Source organism: Gossypium hirsutum, chromosome A01, assembly GCF_007990345.1.
Source record: "Gossypium hirsutum isolate 1008001.06 chromosome A01, Gossypium_hirsutum_v2.1, whole genome shotgun sequence".
NCBI classification, from domain to species: domain Eukaryota; kingdom Viridiplantae; phylum Streptophyta; class Magnoliopsida; order Malvales; family Malvaceae; genus Gossypium; species Gossypium hirsutum.
The window spans coordinates 28,907,970-28,922,193 of NC_053424.1; the positions used below are offsets into that span (position 1 = coordinate 28,907,970).

At 33.2% G+C, this 14,224-nt stretch overlaps 1 protein-coding gene across 1 annotated transcript; it reads left to right on the plus strand.

Moving 5' to 3' along the window:
• Positions 1-5,908: 5,908 nt before the first annotated feature.
• Positions 5,909-10,466, plus strand: LOC107917920 (polyadenylate-binding protein 2). The gene is made up of 9 exons (XM_016847336.2): positions 5,909-6,702; positions 7,422-7,540; positions 7,854-8,510; positions 8,617-8,694; positions 8,775-8,864; positions 9,090-9,221; positions 9,402-9,578; positions 9,666-9,869; positions 9,973-10,466. The coding sequence occupies exons 1-9, from the start codon at positions 6,450-6,452 to the stop codon at positions 10,216-10,218; spliced, it is 1,956 nt and encodes a 651-aa protein (XP_016702825.1). The 5' UTR covers positions 5,909-6,449; the 3' UTR covers positions 10,219-10,466.
• Positions 10,467-14,224: the final 3,758 nt, after the last annotated feature.

A 14,224-nucleotide genomic window follows, 5' to 3' on the forward strand; every position in this document is an offset into this window, starting at 1 on the left:
TGCACAATAAATTTCATTTATATATATATAGCCGAAGCTATCAGCCGAAGCTATCTCAAATTGCACAACAAGTGCCACTTTTAGCCAAAGCTATTTCAGACCGCACGCTAAGTGCTATTTATATATATATAGCCGAAGCTATCTCAAATTGCACACCAAGTGCCACTTTTAGCCGAAGCTATTTCGAACAGAACACTAAGTGCCATTTTCGCTGATAAGTCGTTAATCATAACAATAATCACGTATAGACAATTTATACAATATCAAGCATTAAAAGCATAAATTTAACAATGCTTAATACATACGAACTTACCTCGATCGTCAAAAAGTTGAAATCGATCGACTAGTCTAAAATTCTATTTTCCCTCGATATAGACTCGTACGAGGCTTAACTTGATCTAATCAATCAAATTCAGCTATTTCAATTCATATTCTATTCATTTTAACTCAATTTCATATTTTGGTAAAATTACTATGTTACCCCTACACTTTTGACCTTTTTACAAATTAGTCCCTAAGCTCTTAAAATGCAAATTTAGTCAATTTCATCATAGCCCAAGCTATCCAAATTTCAAACATGCTCATATCAGCCCATATTTTTCATTTATTCACACTTTTACCACACAATTTATTATATTTCACAATTTAGTCCAAAATTGACATTTTTGCTAAAATTTACTTAACAAAACTCAATAATCTACCATCAAAGATTTATTTTCTATCATTAAACATCAAGATACTCAAATATTCAACAATGGTATCATCCAAATACTTTAAAAATTTTGAAATCAGAGGTACGGGCTAGCTAGACACAAAGCAACGATTTCAAAAACGTAAAAATTATTAAAAACAGAGACGAAATGGACTTACATGCATGAACAACCATGGCCGAACCTTCAAAGCTTTAAGAACATTATTTTCTTTCTCACATTCGGCTATTGATGAAGATGATAGCATGTAATTTGGCTTTTGTTTTATTTTATTTTATTATAATTACCAAATGTCATATTTAACCTTAATATACATTAATAATTTCCATTATACCAAGCCATGGAATTTCACTATCAACAATTATGGAATAATTACCACTTAAGGACTCCCACTATCTAATTCCATAGCCATTTAATATTTTTAACTTATAGAACACAACTTTTACGCTTTGCGCGATTTAGTCCTTTTTGCTTAATTAACTATCAAAACGATAAAATTTTTCAACAAAACTTTAATACCATCTTATTGCCACTCCATAAATATTTATAAAAATATTTACGGCTCAGTTTATAGAAATGAGGTCTCGATACCTCATTTTCTAAACCTACTTGACCTTAGGGTCATACCACTTGAACTTAATAAATCGCTTATAAAACAAAAATCACAATATCAAAAACCTTTTTTAAACTCACAATTAACTCATCAATATTAAATATAATATTTACAAACCTATTCGTCAGATTTGGTGGCCCCGAAACTACTGTTCTGTTTAACCCTAAAAACGGGCTGCTACAACTTAAAACACACATCCAAACCAACCAATTCAAGCATTCAAATTGGGAAATCCTCATTACTCAACAATGCATATCACTACATGCATATGTGTTTGTAAGCTTACCTTGGAATAACTTAGGCATTAGCATCATTTGATCGCGTATACATGACATATCACATATGAATATAACATCACAATCTACTTAATCATACCAAAATAAACCATTACTAGCCATTCCAATGGCTAGGTTACAAAATATCATTTTCAAGCCACTATTGGCCAAGTTGACCTATACATGCCATTATACCAAAATGATTTCATTAAATATACCCAAAATGCTAGTTGATAGTGTGACGATTCTCCAATGATCTTCTAACCTTCATGAGCTTTCGAGCATTATAAAATAAGGGAAAATAAAATGGAGTAAGTATTACATACTTAGTAAGTTCGTATAACAGAAACTAAACTTACCAATCTTGTTTATTAAAATCTAGGCATACAATGTTATGTTTCCATCCATTTGGCTAAATTGCCTAATCACATAGATTCCATCAAACATGTCAGTCACCAAAATATTCATATCAATCAAGTAACATAGATGAACTCATCAAGCAATATTCTTTCAAGTCATTATCAATTCATCTCAAAGTTCTTGTGCCATGTCAAGAGTTTTATGTCTGTTGAATCATTGAATTCCGATGGATGCTTAAGTAGTACACTCGAAGTGTACAATTCAATAATTCGTCAATTCCTTATTCAAGGGTACACATTAAGGCACTTAATCCAGAAACACTCTCTCGAGGCACTTACCATATAATAGGATTACCATTCCAGGCTAAATCATTTATATAACGTATGCTTAGAGGAGCTTGATTAGGATTACCAGTCCAGGCTAAAGCCTAATCATAACGTATGTTCAAGAGATATTATAACGGGATTACCCATCCGGGCTAAATATTTTATATAACAAGGTCATTGGGATTACTCATCTGAGCTAAATCCCATCTGCAACAAATGCAGGACCTTATTTGTTTCGGGAAAGCGCAAACAATCATTAGAATTAAACATCTAATCGGGACTTAACCACTTTTTCACCATTTTCAAGCATGTATAAAATTTCTCATGATAGCATTCAAGAAATGTACATCAATATAAATCACATTCCATACAACACAACATTCAATTAAACATATTTACATGCCGGATTAAGTTACACGAACTTATCTCGACACTTGTTCGCGTAAAAGTCTACTAATCCAACATCTTTTCCTTTCCTCGATCTAACTTCAAATTAGTGTTGTTCGGATCTATTTAACCATCAATTTCACACATTTCATATCTAAATGGACTCAATTTACATCCTAGGCAAAATTACCATTTTGCCTCTAACTTTTCCATAAATTCTGATTTTGTCCCTAGGCCCGAAAAATGGAACTTGTGCAAATTACTCCTTATTTCAAGCCTAACCAAAGCCCCATTACAAATTTTTCAGCACATGTATTCATAGAATTTCAGAATTTTTCATCAAAATTTACAACTTTTCATTTTAGTCCCTAAATCATGTTTTTATCAAAAATCACTTTGTAAAAGTTGTTTGTCTATCAATAATATTTCATTTTCTACCATGAATTTCTAATTTCCAGCATAATACATCAATGACCCATTTTCATACCTTGATAACTTTTCAAATTAGTTCCTTAAATAGAGAGATTAAGCTATCCCGATTTCAAAAATACCAAAATTACTAAAAACGAGACAAGAGAACTTACCCAATTAGGCCGTAAAAGTTTCCCCTCTCTCTCCTAGGGTTTCCATAAAATTTTAGGTTGAAAATGAAAATAATATGATGATATTTTCTTCTATGATCTTTTAATTAATTAAGTATTTTGGTAATTTCAATCTAAGTCTTTTCCCTTTTTCCATAATTCAATGGATGAGTCACCAAGAAAAATCTACATACTTTTCTTAATGGTCTAATTACCATATAAGGACCTATTCCATAGCTATTTGATCCTTATAACTACTAGAATTCGACTTTCGCATTATATGCGATTTAGTCCTTCTCGTAATTAAACACTTAATCGATAAAATGTTCATATCAAAATTTTCACACGACATGTCTACCATATTATGGATCATATAATAAAATAAAAATAAATTATATTTTTGGATCAGATTCGTGGTCCCGAAATAACTGTTCCGATTTTACTAAAAAATAGGCTGTTGCACTGACTGAGCTGACGGATGAGTCTGCAGTAACACTTGATAATCGACAAACATTCTATTAATTATGTTGTAAATTTTTTGTAAAGTTGATTTTTGATACATTTGAATAGCAGTAGGACTTGGACTGCGATTTTTTTTTTTTTTTTTTTACACCCTTCGCCATATTTTCCTTCAGATTCTGGTTTGGTTGCCTATTTTCCAGCAGATTTTTGTCTTGCCTCAGTTCATGCATATCAAGGCTTTCATCCACGATAATCATTACTTTATGACTGCTTGGAAGGGAAGCCCCATGTCCACAATAGTTTGTCCAGGCCAACTCACATTTGGGCTCCCATCACTAGTACCCTCACTAACATTTTCTTTTTTATTTGCATTAATCGCAGGCCCCACTTGTATTTATCCTATTCCCCATCATCCTTTCTTTTCGAGGGCTGAACCGTGCACCCTTTATGTTATGAAAATCTATTTGTCCTATTTTTTCTTTTTTACTTCTTTAAGCTGAAGATCCTTCAATTTTTCCAAACAATCCGTATTATTCTCTTCAGCAATTTCCTCCTCAAAAATTGGATTCATCCTTGTAAACTCCAAGATATCAACGTTAGATAGAATCTCAAATCGCGATTTATTCGTAGTTGCCAATTATGTCTTCTTCTCTTTCACTGTGGTTGTATTCAGGGATTTAAATAGTGGTCCGATATATCTATAGCGGCCGTTATATAGCGGTAGCGGCACCGTCCGAAACCGTTACTGCTAAAACCGTTATTATTTTTTTACAATAAGTTGTGTGTCGCGATACCCGCAGTGACCCCAATAACATTTGTTATATCCGCAACCGTGACAAACGCAACGCGACCGAAAACGCGACCGCAACCGCAATTTAAATCTCTGCCATGGACCATCCAACAACACCCTTTCATGGTCCCCAACATCACTAAATTTAACCAGGTAATAATCATGCTCCAAATCAACTAGTTGCAATCTCCCAAACGGCAACCAAAGAAGTTGTAACCAATTAATGAGAGCTCTATATCCAATAGTTTTCCCCCGGTTAATAATCACATCCTCCGGCAAAACTTCAATCTCATCCACCAAACTCCAAGCACTTACAACATCCCCCCTCCATTAGCCGTCAACTTATCTTCATAAGATAACTTTCCCACAGAGGCTTCAGCAAATCTTGATCATCATTCACCAACGTAGAATCCTCTTTGTTCGTCACTTTTTTCGTCACCCTCTCCAACTAAGAAGGGATAGAAGATGCCGGTCGTTCGAAAGCCGATGGTACTGTAGAGCCTATTGATATTTCTATAGGATAAAAACACTTTTTAAGTAATATACTATTTTTTTAAGTAATACACTATTTGTTATTAAAAAGAAGGGTTAATTATTATTTAAATAATGTTAAAGTTAATTATATTAATTAATTAATTAATTAATTAATTAATTAATTATTATTTTGAATAATATTACTTGACATTAATTATATAAAATAAAATTATATTATATATTAAATATGTTAATTAACTTTAATCATTATTTAAAAAATTTCTATTATAACATTTAGATTGAAAAGTTAATATATTTTAATTATATTTAACAATTAAAATAAAAATATTATTTTACTCTAATTACTCTAATTAAAAATATAATATTTAAAAAATAATTAAATAATAAATATGTAAAATCACATATGAGTTTAAAAATTGGGAAATAAAAAACCATCCGTTCTATTTTCAGACTTTGGCCGAAGATTTACTAATATTTTTATTTTAAAAAGGGGAGTACTACACCCTAAATACAAGATAAACATAATTGAAATACAACTAAACATGGTTTATTAGAAGACTCCAATTAAAAACAAACAAAACAAACAGCACAACTAATTGGCCAAGTCAAAACAACACGCATTGCGCAAAATAACAGGGTTCGGTTTTATATTTTTACAGTGAATTTTTTTATAAAAACAAATTATATGTATTTAAAAATTTTACTATATCTTATCTTATCAGTTCTAACGAATCATTTCAAAATATCGTCCGTTAACTTTTTTAAAATTCTCAATAATTATCTGTAGGATGTATTAAAAGATAATAAAAATTATATATTTTTTCTTCTCAAAATGCTGATTAACAAAAAGAAAGCATTAAAATTATCGAACAAAATAGCTTTTGAGTTTGAGAATAAGATTGATGACGTAAACAGAACACAAAAAAGGAAGAAACTTGGTATAACTGTTGACGGCTGACATTGCCACGTGTAATTTCACCGCCCATTGTCACGCAAGCACCCTGATTTTGTCAGGCGGCTAAGATCTGATTTCCATTAAAAGGATCAGACGGCGGATATTAACTTTTCTCAAACTGTCTTACCTATAAAAACGACACAGTTCCTTCTTCGCCGGTGCGGTGCAGTTTCTCTGCCCTCCTCCCCCAAAACCTTTCTTATTTTTAAAAAAAAATATATTTTCCCCCAAAACTCATATATTTTCCGTCGGCGTTGTCTTCCGTCCGGTTCTCCTCCGGATTTCCGACAATTCTATCCCTATTTATCACTCCCTCTCCTCTTCATTCCCCAAAACACCAAAAAAAAAAATTCCCACATATTTTGAACTTTAGTTCTAAAATCCTTTTTTCTCTATAATTCTGATTTAATAGAGATAGGAGAGGGAAGCAAAAAAAGGAAAAAATCCGAAAAAAGGAGAAGGATCTAGGAGAGTTAGGGCTAGTTTATTTTGAGGATGGCGCAGATTCAGGTTCAGCATCAGGCGCCGGTTTCCGGTCCAAATGGCGTGGCTCCGGGAGCTTCCGGAGGAGCGCAATTCATGCTTACGTCTCTCTATGTCGGGGATCTTGATGTTACCGTTACCGATGAGCAGCTATACCAACTGTTTAGCCAGGTGGCTCCGGTCGCATCAGTTAGGGTTTGCCGGGACTTGGCGAGCGGCCGCTCTCTTGGCTATGGCTATGTCAATTATAACAACCTTCGCGATGGTTAGACTTCTACTTGACTGTAAAAGATTAGTTTTTTTATCCAGTAATTTAATAATTTAAGGCTGCTCGGCGTAGTTACTTTGATTGAGAATTATTCTACAATGTGAACATAGATTATTGAATTTTTGTAATCTTAATGAATATATGGTTATTTGATAACTTTGATTTATTAAGGATTTGTAGATGCTGTTTGAACGGATCCGCTCTCTAGGCATTATTTAAGGATTATTTATTCATTATTTTAACAAAGCTTTTCTCATAACACATTGTTGAAAATTTCTTTTTAAAGGGAAAGAAAAGTCCTGCATTGATGACATAATGGTCAGTTCTTGATTACTTCCCTAAAGTATGAGAATTTTAGGTGTATTATTGTATTTATGCAATTTGCCGATTTCCTTTTGTGCTAAATTGGAATGTCTTCAGTTACTGTAACTATAATTGAAGTTGAAGTACCGACCTTAGTTTTATGCTTGGCTTCAGGATTGTACAAATTTCCTGCAATTTGTAGATATAAGAATATTTCTCAAAAAAGTTGAGCTTTGATGTTTGAGTGTTTAACCACTTTTGCCTGGCATTTCAATGAGTTGCTTGAACTTCTGCTTTACTAGATAACTTTAAAAAGATAAATGATGTGGGATAATTAATGTGGGAGAATCAGTTCTTTCTTTGGAATTGTTCCAAGTTAATTGACGGTGTCTTTTTGTTATTTTTGCCTGCAGCGGCTAGGGCAATGGATCTACTGAATTTCACACCACTGAATAATAAGCCTATCCGAATCATGTATTCTCAGCGTGATCCTAGTCTTCGTAAGACTGGTACCGCAAACATATTTATCAAGGTATTGATGTGTTTTCAATGTTTACCTTTTGTTTCCCTTTCCTTCATTTGGATTTCTATTTCACTCCAAGGATATTTTTTTCTTCTTAAATCAGAAAAATGGTAATTTTGGTTGGCTGTTCCTTACCTTTGTAGGGCTCTTGCTCCTGCCTGTTAAACTTTATACTTTCGCCTTTCACACTAAACTTCCTTCATTTCTTTGACTTCCATTGGTCTATTTTCTGCAATGGTTTTCATGTATGCATAATTTGTCTGTTGAAAAATGTTGGCTTTTAATGTTTAACTATAACTTTGGTTTTTTCGTTTCACTTCAGAATCTGGACAAGTCTATTGACCACAAAGCATTACATGATACATTTTCTTCATTTGGCAACATTCTTTCTTGCAAGATATCTACTGATAGTTTTGGCCAATCTAAGGGCTATGGTTTTGTACAATTTGACAATGAAGAATCTGCTCAAAATGCAATCGACAAATTAAATGGTATGTTGATTAATGACAAGCAGGTCTATGTAGGACATTTCCTTAGAAAACAGGAAAGAGAGACTGCATTGAATAAGGCCAAATTCAATAATGTTTATGTGAAAAATCTTTCCAAGTCTACAACAGATGAAGACTTAAAAACAATTTTTGGTGAGTATGGCGAAATTACTAGTGCCGTAGTTATGAGGGATGCAGATGGGAAGTCTAAGTGTTTTGGATTTGTCAACTTCGAAAATGCTGATGATGCTGCTAAAGCTGTTGGAGCTCTTAATGGAAAGAAATTTGATGATAAAGAGTGGTATGTTGGAAAAGCCCAGAAAAAATCTGAAAGAGAGCACGAGCTAAAAGCTCAATTTGAGCAAAGTATGAAGGAAGCTGCAGATAAATCTCAGGGTGCAAATTTATACATTAAAAACTTAGATGATAGTATTGGTGATGAAACATTGAAGGAACTTTTTTCAGAGTTTGGTAACATTACATCTTGCAAGGTTTGGTGAAATGCTTCTAGGTTATTTGATTGTTGATGCTAACTAGTGCAATCTTGTTTCTCTTGATATTTATATTATTACCCTTTTGCTCCTCAAAATTTTACAGGTTATGCGTGACCCTAATGGAATTAGTAAGGGCTCTGGGTTTGTTGCATTTTCAACTCCTGAAGAAGCCTCTCGTGCTGTAAGTTTGGTTTCTTTTTTGCTTTGGGTGGTCATCCAAGTGTAGATCGTAATCTAAAACATGTTGCTACACATCTACAGCTTGCTGAGATGAATGGTAAAATGGTTGTTAGCAAACCACTTTATGTTGCAGTGGCGCAGAGGAAAGAAGAGAGAAGAGCAAGGCTACAGGTAATATGACCAAGGATAATATACCATTAAAATTTTTGTAGTGTTATTTGTGCATACTTTCATGGCATTTTTCTTTAGTCCTGTACATCAATTTAATAAAGGAACATGTATTCTGATATTTCTGAAATTCTTGTCAAGTTCATGTTCTCAATCATTGAGAAGTTTGCTAATGGATCTATGAATCTACGTGTATTTCAAATAGTATTACATATTTTTATTGTTCAGGCTCAGTTTTCTCAAATGAGACCAATTATCCCCTCAGTTGCTCCTCGTATGCCAATGTTTCCTCCTGGTGCTCCAGGTCTTGGCCAGCAATTTTTATATGGGCAAGCACCTCCAGCTATGCTTCCTCCACAAGTAATATATCTTGAGTCCTTGTCAATCCTTTTAACTTGACTGGCTTGCTATTTTGGATGCTTGGATGATTTGTTAGTATTATTCTCTACCTTTATTGGGTTTCAATTAGATAACTCAGTTTGCCTCTCATAGAGGAGATTTGTATTTGAAAATGCTTGTTTCTTACGTTACCTATTCTAGGCTAGTTTTGGTTATCAGCAGCAACTGCTTCCTGGAATGAGGCCTGGTGGCCCCCCTGTACCAAACTTCTTTGTTCCCATGGTCCAGCAGGGTCAGCAGGGCCAGCGTCCAGGGGGACGAGGAGGAGCTGGTGCTGTCCAACAGACTCAGCAACCAATGCCGATGATGCAGCAGCAGGTTAGCTGTATGCATGTGTACTAGAAAGCATTTCATGCTTATGCTTTGGCTGAAGTCTTTTGTTCTAATCCATTCAACTTGTTTCAGATGATGCCCAGGGGGCATGCCTATCGTTACCCCCCTGGTCGTAACATGCCTGAAGTTCCACTGTCTAATGTTGGTGGAGGCATGCTTTCTGTTCCATACGACATGGGTGGCATGCCCTTGCGAGATGCTGGTATCGGACAGCCTATGCCGATTCCAGCTTTGGCTACAGCTCTTGCAAATGCGACACCTGAACAGCAAAGGACGGTGAGCCCTTTTGTTGTTTACTTTGAGAATTGGTATTAACTTTTTTTTAGATCTTAATTAGCTTATACACTTCTATGTTTTCAATGTGTGGACTGGTGAGCAGATGCTTGGTGAAAGCTTGTACCCCCTTGTGGAACGGCTTGAGCGTGATGCAGCTGCCAAGGTTACAGGCATGCTTCTGGAGATGGACCAAACAGAGGTTTTGCATCTCCTGGAATCACCAGAAGCTTTGAAGGCCAAAGTAGCTGAAGCCATGGAGGTGTTGAGGAGTGTTGCTGCTCAGCAACAGGCCAACAATCAAGCCGACCAATTGGCTTCATTGTCCCTGAATGATAACCTCGTTTCCTGAGTGACTAAATTCGGGTCCAGTTTCTTGGCAGAGAAGTTGCTAAATCCTTTATCAAAACTGGGCTATCTTTGTTTATTAGGCTTTAAGTTTGGAACCTTTATATATTTGCTTTGTTTTTGTCGGTTAATAGGGTTTTTAATACTTGCTAGACATTGTTTGGTTTGGTTTGCCTTCGTTTTTCTTTAATTTACTGGCTTGTTATGGACAACCGTAAGTTTGTTTTATGTTAAAACCTACTTTTAGAACAATCTTGCGGTTTTCAATTTAGACTAGTATTGCCAGAACCCGATTAGAGTAGACGGTCCCAAACTTGTTTGATCGGGAATTGGTTGGTACATTATTTTGGAACAAGGCTAAAAATCAGTTGACTCACAAATTACTTTAGATAAATTGGATCAAGTTACAAACATGACTTTTATTTTTTATAAAAACTTTTCTAATAATTTATTTGATTTAAACTCGTCGAATTGATAAACAGTTTGATTTCAAAACATTGATTTAGATTTATCACAAGTGTCATACTAAAAACATTTTTAATATCTTATATTTATTTTTGAAATAGTAAAATGGATTGTTCATTTGATCGACTAGTTCTATGAATTATTTTCAAAGATTTTGGTTTCATGAGCCAGAAAGGAAAAAGGTTCTGGCTTCATGAGCCAGAAAGGAAAAGGATTCTGGCTTCATGAGTCAGAAATAAACTCAAAGAGGATTTGATTTCAAAATGTCAATAAAAATCATAAAAAAAATTAATTATGTAGAAGTTGAATTTATATTTTGTCATTAAAAAGTTGAGCTAGAAATGAACTCATGATTTCAAAAAATAAATAAAAACCATCAACAAAAAAAAAAGTGGAATTTTAATTACTTTTTCACAATCCTTCCTAGTATAGTAATGGGGTGGATAGTATTTGTATTCTCATTATTTGGAAGCCACGTGTTAGGTTGTTTTCCACCGAAAAAGTGGAGGAGCTTTTGTACAAATTAAAATATACTATATTGTTCTATTATTTATTTATAATTTTTTTATAAATAATATAAGAAATAAATCTAAACATCACAAAATGTTAAAATTTATTAATAATATATTTTTATGTTAAATTATAAATTAAAATATATTTTAAAAACATTAAGTATTAATATAAAATATTTTTAAAATTTATTAATGAACCAAATTTTAAGTTTATTTAATTTTCAATATTCATTTGTTTAAGTTTATTTTAGAAGTAATTTTTAAATTATAAAATTATTAAAAATATCTAAAATCTGTAAAAGAATTATTAAAAAATAAGGAGTAGGATTTTGTAAAAACTAATAAAATCTAAAAAAAATTATTATGATATTCAAACTATGACAGTCCTAATTCGACCCTAGTCGGAATGTGGTTTCGAGGCCACAAGACCGAGTCCAAAAATTTATTTAAAAATTTGGTTGCATATCCTCTATGAGTATTAGTGCATGTGTGAAAATTTGATGTTTTAATTTAGACTTATGAATGTGAATTTCATGTGATTGACTTAGTTGAGAACTTAAGAAAATATGATAGGGGATATGTAAGGACCAAATAATAACAAAGTGAGGAAACTTGGGTTTGCATGTCAAATTGCCCAAAAACCCAAGTAGTGGCCGGCCAAGCCATGATGCCCATCCACTAGGTTGAATTTCAATGCAATTCTTTTATTAGTTAGCAATTAAAATAAATTAAAGAAAGGAATTAAAAAGAAAAGATGAATAAAATAAGGAAGGAAGAGGGAGTATTCATCTTCTTTCTTTTCTTGCAATTGCCGTGAGTTAGGAGAAGGAAAGAAGAAATGCTCTAGACATTCGGCCAACTCAAAAGGGGTTGATTAAGGTAGGATTTATGTTACTTTTACTAAATTCTTGTGAAAATCTAGTTAGTAGCCAATGTCTTATTACAACCCATATGTTAATTTTCTACCTAAAAGGGTACTTAGATGGCATATGGTTAGGAAGAGGTAAATGCTAAGTGTATGGTGCTTTTGATGTTGTGAATGGAAGTAGTGGAAAAGTAAAAGAAATTTATGTAGAAATGTGGTATATGTGGATTTATAGGATGTTACAAATAGATGTGAAGCCATGCTAGATTAGGAAAAATTCGGTCAAGTGTTCATGAGATGAAATTTTGTGTTTAGGTGAATTAAAGATGATAGTATAGTTGATATCATATATATATGTATGCATATTCGGCCATCAAATTAAGAGCATAGGTGATGTTGAGTCTAAGCTTTGCACATTCGGCCATATATATATATATGCATGTGTGATTGGATTATTGATAGTAGGGTGATAGCATATGGTTATTAGCCGAATAGCTCAAAAACATATGGTAGGAAGATAAGAATTAGTCATGTATCTCCTATGATATGAAATCATTAATATTTTGATATAAATGTTTAGCAAGACGGTTAAACTAGTTAATTTATTGATTAAGCTCAAGAAGTTAAAGGAGGAGAATCAAGCAAAGGCAAAGGAAAGAACATCGAGTAGCCGAGTTGGAACCGTTTTACCCAACACAAGGTAAGTTGTTAAGCATATATTTTGTATTGATTTAAATAATCATAATACTTATGTACTTATGCCGAATGGGATGATATATAAATGCATGTAGTGACAAAATTATCGATTGTAAAAAGAAGTGAGATGTATTGAGTTGTTGATTTCGGCACTAAGTGTGCGGGTATAAACATTTACGATAATGAGATTGGCACTAAGTGTGCGAGTTTAATTGTATAGCACTAAGTGTGCGAGTTTGACTATTAAGCACTAAGTGTGCGGACTTACTATATATTTTCGAATAATTATTAACGTTAAGTGTGCGACTTTATCGAGTAAATCATGGACAGCGGAATGAGTAGATATTTTGAGTTCATAAGGAATAGACGTTATGTTTATATTTGGAACTGAGCTTGGTAAGTCTTGAACCTATGTGGTGATTATATTTGAAGTTAGGAACATAAGATTATTGTGGAATAGATGAAATGCTATTATTAGTATAATCTAAACGAAAATAAAATGATGTGTGGAAATGCATCAAATATCATATCGAATATCATACGAGATGTCAATGGAGGCTTGGCTAGTTGAGAGCATGTAATGATAAATGTGCGTGAAATTATAGCATAGTCGGTATGGATGGAGTACCTAATCTTGCATTATTTGTTTTCTTTTATGATATTTTATAAATGGACAGCAGTGTAATGCTTATGACTTACTGAGTTGTATACTCATTCGGTGTGTTTATTTGTCACTTATTTAGGTTCCTTTGATCCATTTTTGTGTGCTCGAGACCATCGTCGAAGTCATCACACCAGCTTGCAACTTTTTGGTATCTTCTTCTTAGTTGGTCTAAGAGAACATTTCGGCATGTATAGGCTATTATGTTTTGTTTGAACTTTGGTATGTATACTTTTAGCCATGCAAAAATGGCATAAATGTTAAGTTGGATTTGGTCTTATGATACTTAGTTATAAGCAATAGTTAAAGTCTATTTGATTATTATGCCGTTTGTCATGGCTAATCATTTCCGGTGTTACACTCACGATATGGTTATTGAGTAGTAAGGAAATGCTTGGTAATGATTAGCCTTTGGTATGGCTAGTCATGATCATACTTGGTGATATGTTTGTTAAATTACTCTAATAGGTAAAAATTTACTCTAATAATAGATGCAGACAGCAGTAGTGATGTGAAATTGAAAAATCACTAAAAATAGTAGAAATGGAATTAAATAATGAATAAATTATGGAATCGAAGCTTTATGAGTCTATTTTCACATGGAAGAAGTAAAACAAGAATATGAGCTATATTGTATGAGATATTTAAAATCTTGTGAAATAGGGTCAGAACGATTTCTGGATCCCCTGTTCCGAATTTGGAAATTCACCATAATTTCTACAAAGATAATTAGAAGTCATATCTTATATGTAAAGATTCCTTATTGAGTCTAGTTTTATTAGGAACAAACGAAATAGTCATTGAATCTCTG

Coding starts and splice junctions, on each gene's coding strand:
- LOC107917920 (XM_016847336.2), top strand. CDS start 6,450: ATGGCGCAGATTCAGGTTCAGCATCAGGCGCCGGTTTCCGGTCCAAAT. Junction 7,541..7,853: donor CCGCAAACATATTTATCAAG/GTATTGATGTGT, acceptor GTTTCACTTCAG/AATCTGGACAAGTCTATTGA. Junction 9,579..9,665: donor TGCCGATGATGCAGCAGCAG/GTTAGCTGTATG, acceptor AACTTGTTTCAG/ATGATGCCCAGGGGGCATGC.